We start from the raw sequence: 13,699 nt of genomic DNA on the forward strand, positions 1-13,699 counted from the left end.
CCGCAGGATGATGTGCGCAGCAGAATATGCGCTGCAGGAGATGTGCTGCAGGATGTGCGCGCAAACTTTTTTTATTAATTTGATTTAAACAATTTTTTTAAGTGGAGCGGCATTGCTACCTCTACTTCCAACCCTCCTCCTTTATCCGGGCTTGAGACCAGTAAAATGAGCCAAAAGAGACACTCTGGCAGAGCAAGTATTGTTTATTTTTTTTCAGGGTTCTGAAAGGGTTCAGTTTCACCACGTATCACACTAGAGGTCTGGAAATGTCTCGATTCTTAGATGCGACGAAAGTTAAAATAGACTTTGACCATTTTTTTTATCTCACAGTAATACGGGACAAAGTGCGTCCCTTTTCAGTTCAATACGGGACGGGTGCTTTTGTTTCTAAATACTGGACCATTCCGTTTTTCAAGGGACTGTTGGCAACCCTAGCCCTGTCCTACACAGCTCCAGTGGTTCATCATGGGGGGGAACCAGCTGGTCCTCCGTTTTTAATAAAAAGTATTCAAAAAGGTGCATCTTCACACTAACAACCAGGCAGGTCAACTTTTAGCCCAGTGGGTCATTACTCTCAAAGCACCACAAGCCTTCATTACATCCATAACCGCACCAGTCGCACTGTGTAACATTAATTTATTCAAGCAGCCCTAAAATCTCGCGGTGTTACCATTCAGACATCTTGCATTTTATTAAGTCTGGTCCAGGGAAAAATCTCCATAAACATACATTGTTATGCGTGTGTGCATGTGTGTGTTTTCCACACAGAAACGGGATTTCGCTGTGTTTTTGAATCCTGCTCGTTTTTTCACAGTGCGTTAGCGGATGTGAGGCGGTAGGACCGAGCCTCGCGTGCCAATCCCGCGGACTTTAGACGCTCTCACACGGGGGCTCTCCACCAGTATTGTGCGTCATCTCCATCGCTGCCGTTCTGATATTTTCTTCCTCCGGAGAGGCAACATGGCAACTCCCGCCGCGGTCAACCCGTCCGGTAAGTCGCTGCCCGATGTGTCGGTGCCGAAGAGGCAGAACATTTGACTAGAATCGAGGGGTTAGTAAGGAAGAAGGGTTTTGTTTAGACCGCTGCTGTCGAGGGCTAAAGCGGCGACAGGCCGCCGAAGCCTGGCTCAAGCATCCATCCCCCTTCCCCCACTGAACCGCTGACAACACTGCTGTTCTCCACGGCTCTCGGGGCCCAGTGTCCAAACGACCTGCTTTTTTTTTTCTACATGCGCCTGTGCTCCTTTGCTGGGTTGTGTGTGCCCCTGTTGTTCTGTGCGAAGCTAGGCTAACGCGTTGCTTCCCCCACTCTCTGATATAAAAGGTTATTTAGCATATTATTGCTTCTCCGCATCGCCCTCCATATGTGACGTGTTACCCCGGACACGTCTGTTGTCCTGCAGGGAAGAAGACTGTCCGAACATCTTCATCGCCTGTTGATTCCTCATTTGATAGAAACGATTCAACACTGGATGACTTCGTCCTGCGTGGCTCTCAGGGACAGAGCCGATCGCCAAAGCACATTGGAAAAAAGCCACCACTGTGATTTGTCTCGTTCCACTGGCTAGACGTGCTTTCTGGATATAACATAACAAACATCTTACTATTCCGTCAAAGTCCTTTTCCAATTCGGCTTTCCAGCAACTGTCACTCAAACAACGAGTGTTTAAATCATCCAAACTTTCCGACTCCATGCTCCTGCTGGAGCCTGAGTCCTTCACCCGAGGGGACCAGTTCAATTGTGTGTGGCAGTTATTCTTAGTTTGGACTGAATTTAAATATTTAGCCCATAGTCCTTCACGGTTAATGCCGATTTACTTGCATTACTATTTATTATGAACCTATTCATATGTAGGGCTCTTATCTGCTGTGTGGGTTCCCTGGTGAACAAAGAGTGTAAATTGCTAAAGGTTTGAATAGAGTCTGGCGTGGTGTGGTGGCTGGTGGTGATTTGGCTTTATGGTGATGAGATTTATGCACTTTTTTATTTCTCTTATCTCCAGATTAGACAGCGTAACTACAGTAAAACATGTCCATCACATATTTTGTAACCATCGTTCTATCATTAGTTTGATTAATGAGCTTCATAATCACTATGTATAATGAAAATATAGTTAACCATTTAAATAAGAACTACCAAGTCAATACAATAAACAAATAACATTTAAAATCAGCAATTATACAAAATGTTCCTCATATGTCATGGTCTGTGAGCATGCCTTTAACTTATTTTTCCCCCATTATCATCAATAGTATTAGTTAGTGTTTAGCCAACGAGAATAACAACAAAAGGATCAGTCCAAATTGGGAAAGAGGCAAAGTAATTAAGCCTGTGCAGAGGATAGAGTCCCTGAGTTCCCAAGACCTCTGTATGAAAACAGGTCAACCATACTCTACCTCACGCGCTGTGCCGCTTCATTGCCAATGTAAATTCAAAGGGAATATAAATAAAGAATTCGCTGGTTATTAGCACCTTGGCTGCATACAGATTGTTGAGATGAGGTGTTGTTCGAATGAACAATGAAGAGATAGCAGAAGGGACCTCTGAGAAGACGAAACAACACTTCCTTTCTCTCTTGTTTAAAGATAAGGGGGTTTGTCAGTCTTTGCAGATGACAGTCTAATATATTTTAGAAGCAGCACCAAACCCTTCTAGGCCAAGGACAAACTCGTTGCCTTAATTGTTATCCTGGGCATGTAATTCTTGTTGTAGTGGAATATATCTCTCTCAGATCTTTAGAGGAAGCGTGCAGGGGAGCTACGTGCAACTCCTTTAACCGGTGATGACACCTAGTTAGAATTAAGTCATGCCTGATGCTGCTGCTGTTGCTGCTCTAGCAAAAGGAGGAAAAAGTTAGCTCGCTGATCTGTGATCAGACTTAATGTTCCCCTGGAATGGCAGTACGGTCAGGTGGGTTGACCTCAGACCAGATACCAGTGGGTAGTGGGAACGCTATGTCACTGCAGGATTATCTCCAGCTGGCTGTCACCCAGATCCAATTGGTGTAAGAGCACGTGAAACATAACGAGTGAAGTGATTTAATGAGAGTTGCGTGTTTAGAGTGGATAAAGATAATTCAGGTTCATGAACATACAGAGAAAACTGCAGATTGTACAGAAAACTAAAAGTGCTAAAAGCAAGCAGAAAATACATGGTTGGAATATTTTTCTTGCTTATTGTTTGATCAGATTCTTCCTGATTTAAATATTGTGAAAAAGAAAAATATTTTTCAGTCAACAGAAAATCATGCTTTGAATAATTAATTCCATCCAGAAATACAAAACATAATCTGATTCTTCCTGGGATTTTGTTGGACTTGTCTCTTTTATATCACAATAAACTGAGAACCGAGTTTAGACTAAGCCCTCTTAGACGTATGCTATGGGAAATTGTGATGGTCTTTTTCTACTGTTTTCTACTAAGCTCAAATGTTTTGGTATTTCTGTACCAAATATTTTATTTAATTGACCAATGTACATCAATACCAATCTAAAATATAATTTGCTTGGAATGATTTGAAATTATTGTACCTGGGCTGTGTAGTCGGCAGCAAAAAAATTAATAAAATACTAAATAGACAGAAAAATAGGAAGGGAGGTTAATATCAACAGCTCAGTAATTGTTAAAACAGGTAAATACAGAGCTGAGATGTCATTAATTTGCAGCCAGTTCTGTTATTTTGCATTTAGTTATGGTTGGTTGGTTAATTATTTAGGAATCGTGAAGAAACTAGTGCTTGTGTGTTTGTGTGTGAATTCGTTTTGGAGTATTAATTGTCCGTTTTGAATGATCGCTGTACGGTAGAGCTGGTGGTGATGGAACATGATGGTGTAAGGAAGAAGAGAAAGAAAGAGAGAGAATAACCTTGTTTGAGGGAGAGGGGTGATTGAAAAGGAGAAGGTACGCAACATTCACGTGCTCTGCCAACAGGCGTATTAATGCATTTGACCTCAGGGCTTTTTAGCTCTTGGCTGTTTGAATAATGTATATATTGCAGAGTTAAAACCAGACTTGTGAACAACTACATGTCACATAAAAGAAAACTTGAAATTGGTTATAGGCAGCTGGAGGAATGTTGGCTCTGGTGCTCCATGCTTCAACTTTAGCATCATCATTAGGTTTGGGTCCCAAAATACAGTGCCTAGTTCCTACCCAGCCGTTACCAACTAGACTGAATCACATCACAAATTCTGATTCTTGAACTATGTACATATACATACTTTTATAACATGGTTAACAGGCAAAGATATTACCATACACACCCAGTAACATAATATTTAACATAAAGGTCCAGTGTATACGATTTAGGTGAAAGGGATCTATTGACAGAATTATTTTTTCAAAATATTCCTAGTGATGTTCTCATGGGTGTGTTTCATCTAAAGTTTTGTTTAGCCTAAAATGGGCCATATTGAAATACTTTATATTTACATAAGCGGGGGATGTTAACAGAATGTTTTTTTTTTTGTAGTTTTTCCTTACTCTTGCTGACAGTCAATTACCGTGGATGTCTCACCCTGTTAAACCGCAGCAGTGATCCTGGATCTGCAAATGATAAAGCACAAGGAGTCCTGAGAAGATGTCCAGTCAGTAAAATGTTTTAATGTAATTATTGACTCTTTTTGGAAGTCTTCACTTGAACCAGACTAGTTTTTCTCAACTTTCGTATATGCAGTGTTTGACATTAACTCCGTCATGGGATTATTTGTTAATTAAGTGTTACCCCCATATCAACTCTCATAGCTGTAAAGATAAATTCTTCTTAATGACTGACATTTATGGAAATATAGAGTTCGCTGGAATAAAGAAGCCATGTTTTGTTAAATCAATGTCTCAAGATTGGATCACTCAGACCACTTTCAGAGGTGGTATTGTCAGTATGTGGTCACAGATATCCTGGGCATCAAATAAAAGAATGCCTGCTCAGCTGATGGCCTATGAACAGCTTCATAATCCATTAAACATATTTGTACTCTTCTGTGAGTGTGGTTGTGGACAGTAATGATTGTGTACTAAGCAGGGAAGTAAGATTTGATATCAGTCAAGCGGTCCCAGTAAACACATTCAGGATGCAAGTTATTGCAATTTATATATTCAAATTTGGTTGAATGACCCTACATTTACCTTACTTGTTATTATTTATTTTCATTTCCATTAATATGTCAATAACTTTTAACATTGTTTAGATAGATGCTATGCAAATGAACAGATTTTAATAGAAGGTGCGACAAGTCCCAATACACCAATAATGTAGATAAGTGAGACAATCAAATTAGGTAAGGTATTGTTTCAGTTGATTTATTAGAGTGCACATTTGGTCAGTTCACCCACCAAGCTGAGTGACCACACTGGTGAAGATGGAGATCTCTCTTTATCAGATTATGCCAGTTTACATCCGTGAGTTACTCATACCCACTTCATGAATGAATGATGGAAAACTGCCTCTTGGAAGGCCCTGGGCTCCAGTTTGTGTGTTGCTCTGGGAGCAAAGCAGAGGGGGAATGCACACTATAAAATATTAACTATGTTACTTGGTTCACTGGTGCATACCAGAGGGTTTGTTTGGCCAATCCATTGCATCTGACTGAATGAGTGAGTGAGTGAATAGAGCGGGAGGTAAAGAGGAAAACAGTTAAAGCAAATAGAATGGATTTCTGGATGAACGAGGGGGAAATAATGCAGTGAAAGGGGGAAGTATGAGAGGATGATAGAGTCTACTCTGGCTTGCAGTGTAATTCCTCTCAAACTCAATGACACGCAACACAGGTGCTTTTAATTGGCCAGCCGGCACATTGTTTACCTCTGTCATTACTGATTAAAAGCCTCTTAAAGGGTCTGTGCAAGAAAAAGGATGTGTTTGTCCAAAACATCATCAGATAGTGATTGGTATCCAGGCAGAGCTGCAGGCCTCACTGTGCAGGTCTCTGCAGACAAGTGTCCCAGTCAGTTCTCAATTCTGCTGTGGAATATAGATCTGGAGACTAAAGTAAGACTTTTTGAACCACAATGTTATCCCTTATGTTCTGAGGGCCTGATTTTCATCTTTTAACCATTACCATTTAAGGTTATATTTGATGATGTAAGAGCACCAACTACAGCTCTTGAGCAACTCATGGAAAAAAGTTTGCTTGGCCACGCACATCGGTGGGCTGAACTTAATTAATCATGGATGTGTTGTGGCACCAACATGGAATACACCAATCAGAGTGATTCCCTTAAAAAGCCAGTTGAGTTTGCACCTTGGAGGACTTATAGTTATCTACGCATTATCGAGTAGTCAGTGTGGTGTGATATTTACTCACATATTTAAGATACCAGGATAATATTAAATGTGTTTTTCCTACAAGAAAAAACCCTCAAATTGAGGTTGTGTATCTTTTGAATTTTTTTTTTGTGGATGCAGGTACCGTAATGAGTTTTAATAATGACATGTATTTTTCTATTATGTTTGTTCTTGTACTAACCCTCTGTCGGTTCACTGTTTTTGTTGTATCCTGCAGAGATGGGCAGTGAGTTGCCAGGGACAGTAGGGATGCCCGGAGCAGTTGGTGCAGGCCAGGTTAGGGTGGGAGGTGCTGTGCCAGGTCGCGGGGGCAAGAGGAGATCAGGAGGGTGAGTATTCTAACTGCTGACCTGCTGTGAAAGCCACTACACATGTATTTACCACAACAAAGGTTCAAACATGAAAACAACACTAGGGGCAACTCTTATCCAGTCCCCAGGGGCTGGATAAGAGTTGTTCCTTGCTTTTTGTCACATTATCTAGGGACATTTTCAACTGTAGAAGTTATATACAGGTATTCTTACAACCCTTTTACAGTGTTGGAGAGGAATTCATGTCAGTCATGCATTTTATCTTCATTTTGGTAGAGGATTATTCATTTTGATATTGAACTTGAGAGAAAACAACCAGTTTTCAGATCGTTATACATCATATCCTTCAGAAAAGCCTCAGAGTATTTGTTTCATCATGTTGTGACTAAAACTTCCCTTGGTTGTGTTTGATGTAATATCAAACCTGCCTGTTGAGAATGTTCCAAAATCACCAGGTTGTCATTTCTAACTCTTGCAAATGAGCTTCTGGGAGCTTTGGTAGGCACATCTTTGGTAATGTTAGATAACAGATCCATGTTAATAATTAACAACCTGGGGTTCTTTTATTCAGTAATTTAAAACTGTTTAATGGAGTAACAGTGTTTTTGTCAGATTCGTGTTCTCAGACCTGCTAACATAAAACACAATACTCATAAATGTGAGTTCTGTTGATTCACATTAAGTTAATATAGACAATGTCTTGTTTAATTTCCCAAAATAATAACTTATAAACATGAGTTAGTCTTGTGGTCTTTTGAATTAAAATAATGAGTTGAATGAATGAAAAGCTCAAGTTTCATTTGTTATAAATCTTTAAAATGTTCTTGATTGTAGAGAAATTAAACCCCTCTCAAACTGGCCCCACTTATTCCTCTGACTCTTGTCTCATCTGGTCTTTCCCTCTTGTCGCCATGCACAGACTGTAAACTTAACAAATAAACTTCTAAAATATCTTTATTTTTTCTTTTGCACTCTTCATCTAGTATATGTGACAAAGGTTTCTTAAACTGGGTTAAGCACTAATGTACATGCAAATGCACTATAGCTTATATATCTTTTTATAGTGTTTAAATTATGTAGGTGAAGTTTTGGGTTCTGGAGCTGCGTGTTATATAACTATTAGAGGGACATCTTATAAAATGGTCTTAAAGTAGAAATTATCTGTAAATGGTGGTTTTAGATTGAGGCTGTAAAATATGGTGGAGGAGTGCTTTACACTTGCCTTTCTAACATGTACCGATTTTGGCTTTTACAGTATCGATCATCTATGTGCCTGGGGTCTATTTGTTGTTCTTTTAGTTAATTTGGCATCGGACACAACTTTGTCGCTTTGCAGCAGCAGAACCAATTGGGGGAGAACTTCATTGCTTCAAACTGATGTTTTCTATTGTCTCAGGTCACTGTGAATCCACCTATATGTTATATAAACTCTATGTCTTGCAGAGATTTTAAACCAGAGGGAGCACTGTTGTCGTTCAGTGTAATATAAGTAGTAACTGTGTTTCCTTGTTTCTCAGAATGGACTTTGATGATGAAGATGGAGAGGGACCTAGCAAATTTTCAAGGTGAGAACACAACTGTCCTCCACATTTAATTTGTCTCAGCTTGTTTTTCCTTTTCTTGGTTGTCATATTGTGTAAGTATGTAGGGTGTACAGTAAGTACTTTAGTTGTGAGCTGAGGAAAGAGCAGTGGATTTGTTTCTAAGTTGAGTGGTAACAATGGGAGAAGGAGCTGCTCTCTGCTGAACACTTGAGGAACGGCAGTTAGCAGCACAGCAAGAATGACCACTGTATATGCACTATGTGCATATGTTATTCCCATAGAAGTGAACATTTGCTGCTGTCTCCCTGCTTCTCTCTATGTACTAATGTACAGCTGCACACAGACAGAGGGAGTCAATCCAATCCACAATATTTTAGGGAGGATTTAGCATTTTGTGGGATGTAACATCAGTATCTTGGACATTGAGGTGACTAAGGAGAAGCTAATGTCATCCCAGTCACATTTCCACCTCCCACAACAGACTGTTTTAGTATTTGGGTGTATCCAGTCCAATTTCAGCAACATGATTTGTGGCTTTGTTTGTGATTTGAGTTTGAATAAATACAGTTTTGGGTTTATTTGACTCTTTAACCAAGATATATAACTTATGTAAACTCAACAAATTTCTATAATGCGTAGTTCCATTTTCAGTGTGAAAAAGGGTGAAAACTGAGTGTCTGTTTAAAACCTGAGTGTGCTCAAATGACACCCCCTACATTGCTGCTTTACTCACTTTACTGTTGTAAAGTTACGTTGAGTGAAGTCCTCTGAGATGTTTGCAGACAAGATGGGGAATTAATGTCCACTATCCCAGAATGTGAGAGAAGCATCGTTTTGTAGCCTGACCTGCCTCAGAGTAGTACAGAAAAAGATATTACTGCATTTGACACACATGTCACGACAGCTTGTTTTGCTCATGTTTTTATTATCATACAGAAACTATTGCCTGTCAGGCATTAATATGTGAACACAATTGTAGGTGAAGAATAATGATTCTGAAGCAGTTATATGATGCTTTTCATCTGTATGTATTCACAGTGTGTTACATGTTGTTTGCTCTCTCTCTTCTGCAGGTATGATGATGATCAGATTCCTGGTGGGGATAGGGAGAGATATGCCAGGTAGGCCGAACCAACTGGGGCCCAAGAGGATTTTCCGTTGGCTTAGGGATCAACAGGCTTTACCACAAACTTCAAACGTCACACTTGCTCTGATCCATACAAAGTGAATTACTGTCAGAAAAAAAGTCATAATATATATATATATATATATATATGAATTCACTGGAAAGATGTATTTGCTAGTTAGTTTACAATCGATATGAAAGTTCTTATCAGACCACTAAAAGAGGATCGGTTTTAAACTTTGCTTCAAAGTTATTTGAAAATGAATGACATCACTGAAATGGATTAATATCTAACCAATCAAATGGCAGTGTTTTACAATGAGGCCACTTTTCATACCAGGATTGTTTGAATCAGCTAAACTTATCAGCTTAAGCTGTTTTGGAATTGTGTGTCGTGAGAATTAGGCACAACATAAGAATCTTCTGTGCTTGCTTCGAAACCTGCAGGTAAACCTGTGGCATCCTGCCTGATGGATGTGCTTACATACAGGAGTGTGATTTGGACCCCTCCCTCCGCCTTCATAATAGCAATATTCAACAAGAAACACATTTTGTGGGATTTTAATTTATTTATTTTTGGGATTCAAATTTGATATCATAAAAAGTGGGAAGGTCAGTTCATGGATTATCAGTGGCTTTTTTTTTTCAGCATGCGGTAGCTTTAGAGTGTCGTCAGAAATCCAGAGCACAATGTGTCCAAGAGTCTCTTTTTGGCATCACGTGTGTCCCTCCTGCTGTGTGAAAGAAAAGTCCCTTTAGTCAGCGAGAAACGTTACTACTAGCTGACCTGCACTGTTGTTTGCACGTAATCTTTTCCTGAGAGGAAAACTCAAATTCTGAAATGCTGTGAAATAAAAAAAGGGCGATTGGCATGCAATTTTATTTAGTTATATCATACCTTGTTTTTTTCCATAGCATTGATCCCGACAGTTTTTACTGATTCCAAACAGTGTGCTGTCACTTGTATAGAAAGAGATGTAATGTAAAAAATTATTCAGACAGATCACATGTTGCAGGTTAGGTACCTTAACAAAACCTCAATCCTGGTCAAAATACTGGAGAGGTTTTTACAGAAATAATGTTAAGTTGCATCATAGTTCATTAGTTAAAACAAGGTAGGCTGCTGGTTACCTCTCTGAACCCTCTACAAGTGTATAACTACTCCTCTCTGTTTCAGAGAGAACCACAGTGAGATTGAGCGACGCAGACGCAACAAAATGACTCAGTACATCACAGAGTTGTCGGACATGGTCCCTACCTGCAGCGCCTTAGCCCGGAAACCTGACAAGCTTACCATCCTGCGTATGGCTGTCTCCCACATGAAATCCATGAGGGGCACTGGAAACACATCCACTGATGGGGCCTATAAGCCCTCCTTTCTAACTGAACAGGTACTGTACTCCCAGAAACAGAGAGCTTTATCAGCTTAAAACTTAAAAATATAATGTAAAACATGTTCATTGGCTAAGTTTTTTTTGGCATTGAACAGAAAACATTTACATATCCAAATGAACATGTAACAATTAACATATTGTTTTTAATTGGATCTACAAAAAATCACTGAAAGGGCAGCATTAACACGCTCCTTCAGTCCCCTCATAAAGTGTTGACTATGTTAAAATGGGTAAATCTATTCAAAAGCCCTGCTTTATAGGCCTGGTTTGTTTGCAGGCCATAATACAGAGAGCCGGCTTCCTGGTTAAAGAGCTTCCAGTACCCAATACCACCAGAATTTGAATGTGTCGCCTTCACCCTGTCTCAACCCGCACAGCTCCAGGTTGTCCTGATCTACCTATTCATTTCGTCTGCTCCATGTCTCCATCTACACTCCTGCTCGGTGACTTAAATATTAATGTCGACTCCACCAGCTGCACACTGGTCACTGAATTCCTGTCACTACTGGACTGCTTCGACCTCACACAACATGTTCAAGGTCCCACCCTTGCCAAAAGTCACACACTGGACTTGGTATGCTCTACTTGCAGAATTATCTCCCAGCTGCAGTACCTTGACCTGGCGGTCTCTGACCATCACGCCGTCCTTTTCACGGTTCCTATCCACCTGCCCAAACAGCATGTAAAGCATACCATCACTTTAGGAACACAGAGACAGTGAGTTCACCAGCCCGGTTAAATCTACTATCGACACACCTGGCCTCATGGACGATGGCCCCCTCAAAGTCAGAATTGTCTCCTACACCTGCCCTGTGTCCTGGTTCACAGCTGAACTTCGCACCATGAAGGCATAGGGCCGTCAACTGGAGCCGCTCCAAAAAATATCTGGCCTCACTGTCCTGCTGGAAACCTAGAGAAACCATACAAGCATGTTCTCTCTCTCACGAATACACAGTACTACTCCCCCCTCATTGGCAACCAGCAAACCACCCCAGAAAGCTTTTCACAACCATTAACTGCCAACATCCTAAACAGACTTCAATATGTTCAGAACTCTGCTGCCAGGGTTCTCATCCACACTTAGCCCTGGTGGCTAAAATGTAACTTTCAGAACTGCCTTAATTCTTCGTGGTATACATACAACAAGACGTGGTGTTTAAACGATGCAGAATCAGTAAACATAGCTGATGTCATTTGTTTGTGATGGTTTGTGTGTGGCGGGTGAAGACTTTGTGCTGATGAACCTCTCCACTCCCCGTAGGAACTAAAACATCTGATCCTGGAGGCGGCGGACGGATTCCTGTTTGTTGTCGCAGCAGAGACGGGCCGAGTCATCTATGTGTCTGACTCAGTGGTGCCGGTGCTGAACCACCCCGTATCCGAATGGTTTGGCAGCACTCTGTATGAGCAGGTCCACCCCGACGATGTTGACAAGCTGAGGGAACAACTGAGCACCACAGAGAACTCCATGACAGGTAGAGGAAGTACTGCCACTTCACTAACAGTCAGCTTGTGGTTTACAAAATGTCACATGTCAAAGTGCTCACATCTTTAAACTCAAAAATACCAAAGCCTCTACTTAAAATTTGACTTTTTTCCTTCGGTCTCTTCTCAATTGCAGGATGAATTCACTTTATTTCTATCCAGCGACATGAAATCTTTACCAGGTTTAGGCAAAAATATAGTCTTTTTTTCCAAATCTCCATATCTTCTATCTTTCATAAGAATTCTTGATGCATACGGTTACTGTGTAATATGGCACTGACATTTAAATGTTAAAATGTGTTTTTAAAAATGCTCAGAGTGCTCACTAGAGGGCAACACAGTCTTGTTAATCCTCTCAGTGTTCCATGGCACTGTGGAGGCTGCACAGTTTCATTTGCTTGTCTTTGTTAGGGTTGGCTGAGAGTCATCACATGGCGTCTAGAGCCTCCCCAACTGCATATACACAAACAAATACAACAACACATGCTATAATTCCAGTGTCAAAATTATAATAAATAACACAATTGTCACTTATTGCTAGTTGTGTCCTGATCAAGTTTCTTTGGCCCTCATGCTGATCCAAGGCTGTTTAATTTAGAAATCTGCCAAGACTCATGTAGCATTAATGTAGAATTGTCAGTCTCACACACCTTGTATTTTACAGCTTCTTCATCCATAAACTCAACTTGTTGACAGTGTCATGACACGAAACACTAAGATGCCTCACTCCTAAGCCAATTGTTAAGACATTTTCCAACTCAAGTGTCAGTCAGTTTGTCCATCTGACCCCAGAGGCCCTCCTCATCTCACTGAACACCCACGAGGCCTATATAAACAGAAAAACAGAGTCATCTCCATGTAGTGGTGTGACGGTTAAAGATACACATGTGAACATGCACCCACACACAAGCGCTCGATGAAGCCTTTGAAGTGCCAGCAGTTGTCAGGGTTAAGTTTCATTCAGTTGAACCAATGTATCTGGTTTGGAGGCTCTTTTCCTTTTACTGCTCTTGACTGTTTGAACCGTTGAACCATGTTTTTCCAGCCTGCAGATGTGAAGGGACTAAAAAACATTCCTCAGCTAAAGTGGAACAAGTGATTGTCTCCCCACAAACCAGTTGTCGCTGTCTGTAATTCACTGAATAAATAAGAAGTGATTTACTGTTTTGGAATCTTCTTGAGGTCATTAATATTGTGGAGATCTGTTTATTCCTATGGCTAGTAACCAGCCACTCCAGTGCTCAATGCATCAGTGATTATGGTAATGTGACAGTCTGCTGTTGTCCTCAGTCTTGCCCTCTCAGCACCTGTCTGGTGTATTTCCTCTGCCATGAATTCATCACCTCTCACAATTACTTATTATGACATGCTTTGTCCCAGACCTTGTAAATATCATTTAAAAGTCTGGAGCATTTCATATGAGCAGAAAAGGCCAAACAAATGTGTTCCTGTTGGTGTGTGCCATAGTCTGTGGAGCTGTTTGTAAATAATGATTAATGTTACCCAATGCAACCGTCAAATCTGCAGTAAATATGACATTTGAGTCACCAGTGAA

General features: G+C 40.6%; 1 protein-coding gene across 2 annotated transcripts in view; it reads left to right on the forward strand.

Annotated features, from left to right (window-relative positions):
- Positions 1-607: 607 nt before the first annotated feature.
- Positions 608-13,699, forward strand: part of arnt2 (aryl-hydrocarbon receptor nuclear translocator 2) — a 51,654-nt gene continuing 38,562 nt past the window's right edge. Inside the window, exons 1-5 of one of the 2 annotated variants that reach the window (XM_062390753.1) lie at positions 608-991; positions 6,502-6,613; positions 8,113-8,160; positions 10,455-10,656; positions 11,921-12,134. In XM_062390753.1, the coding sequence (XP_062246737.1) occupies positions 961-991; positions 6,502-6,613; positions 8,113-8,160; positions 10,455-10,656; positions 11,921-12,134 (607 nt within the window). In that variant the 5' untranslated portion in view covers positions 608-960. Of the gene's footprint in view, positions 992-6,501; positions 6,614-8,112; positions 8,161-10,442; positions 10,657-11,920; positions 12,135-13,699 lie in introns of both variants that reach the window. The other variant, XM_062390745.1, reaches the window with a different exon arrangement.

This window comes from Platichthys flesus, chromosome 1, assembly GCF_949316205.1.
Source record: "Platichthys flesus chromosome 1, fPlaFle2.1, whole genome shotgun sequence".
Taxonomy (NCBI): domain Eukaryota; kingdom Metazoa; phylum Chordata; class Actinopteri; order Pleuronectiformes; family Pleuronectidae; genus Platichthys; species Platichthys flesus.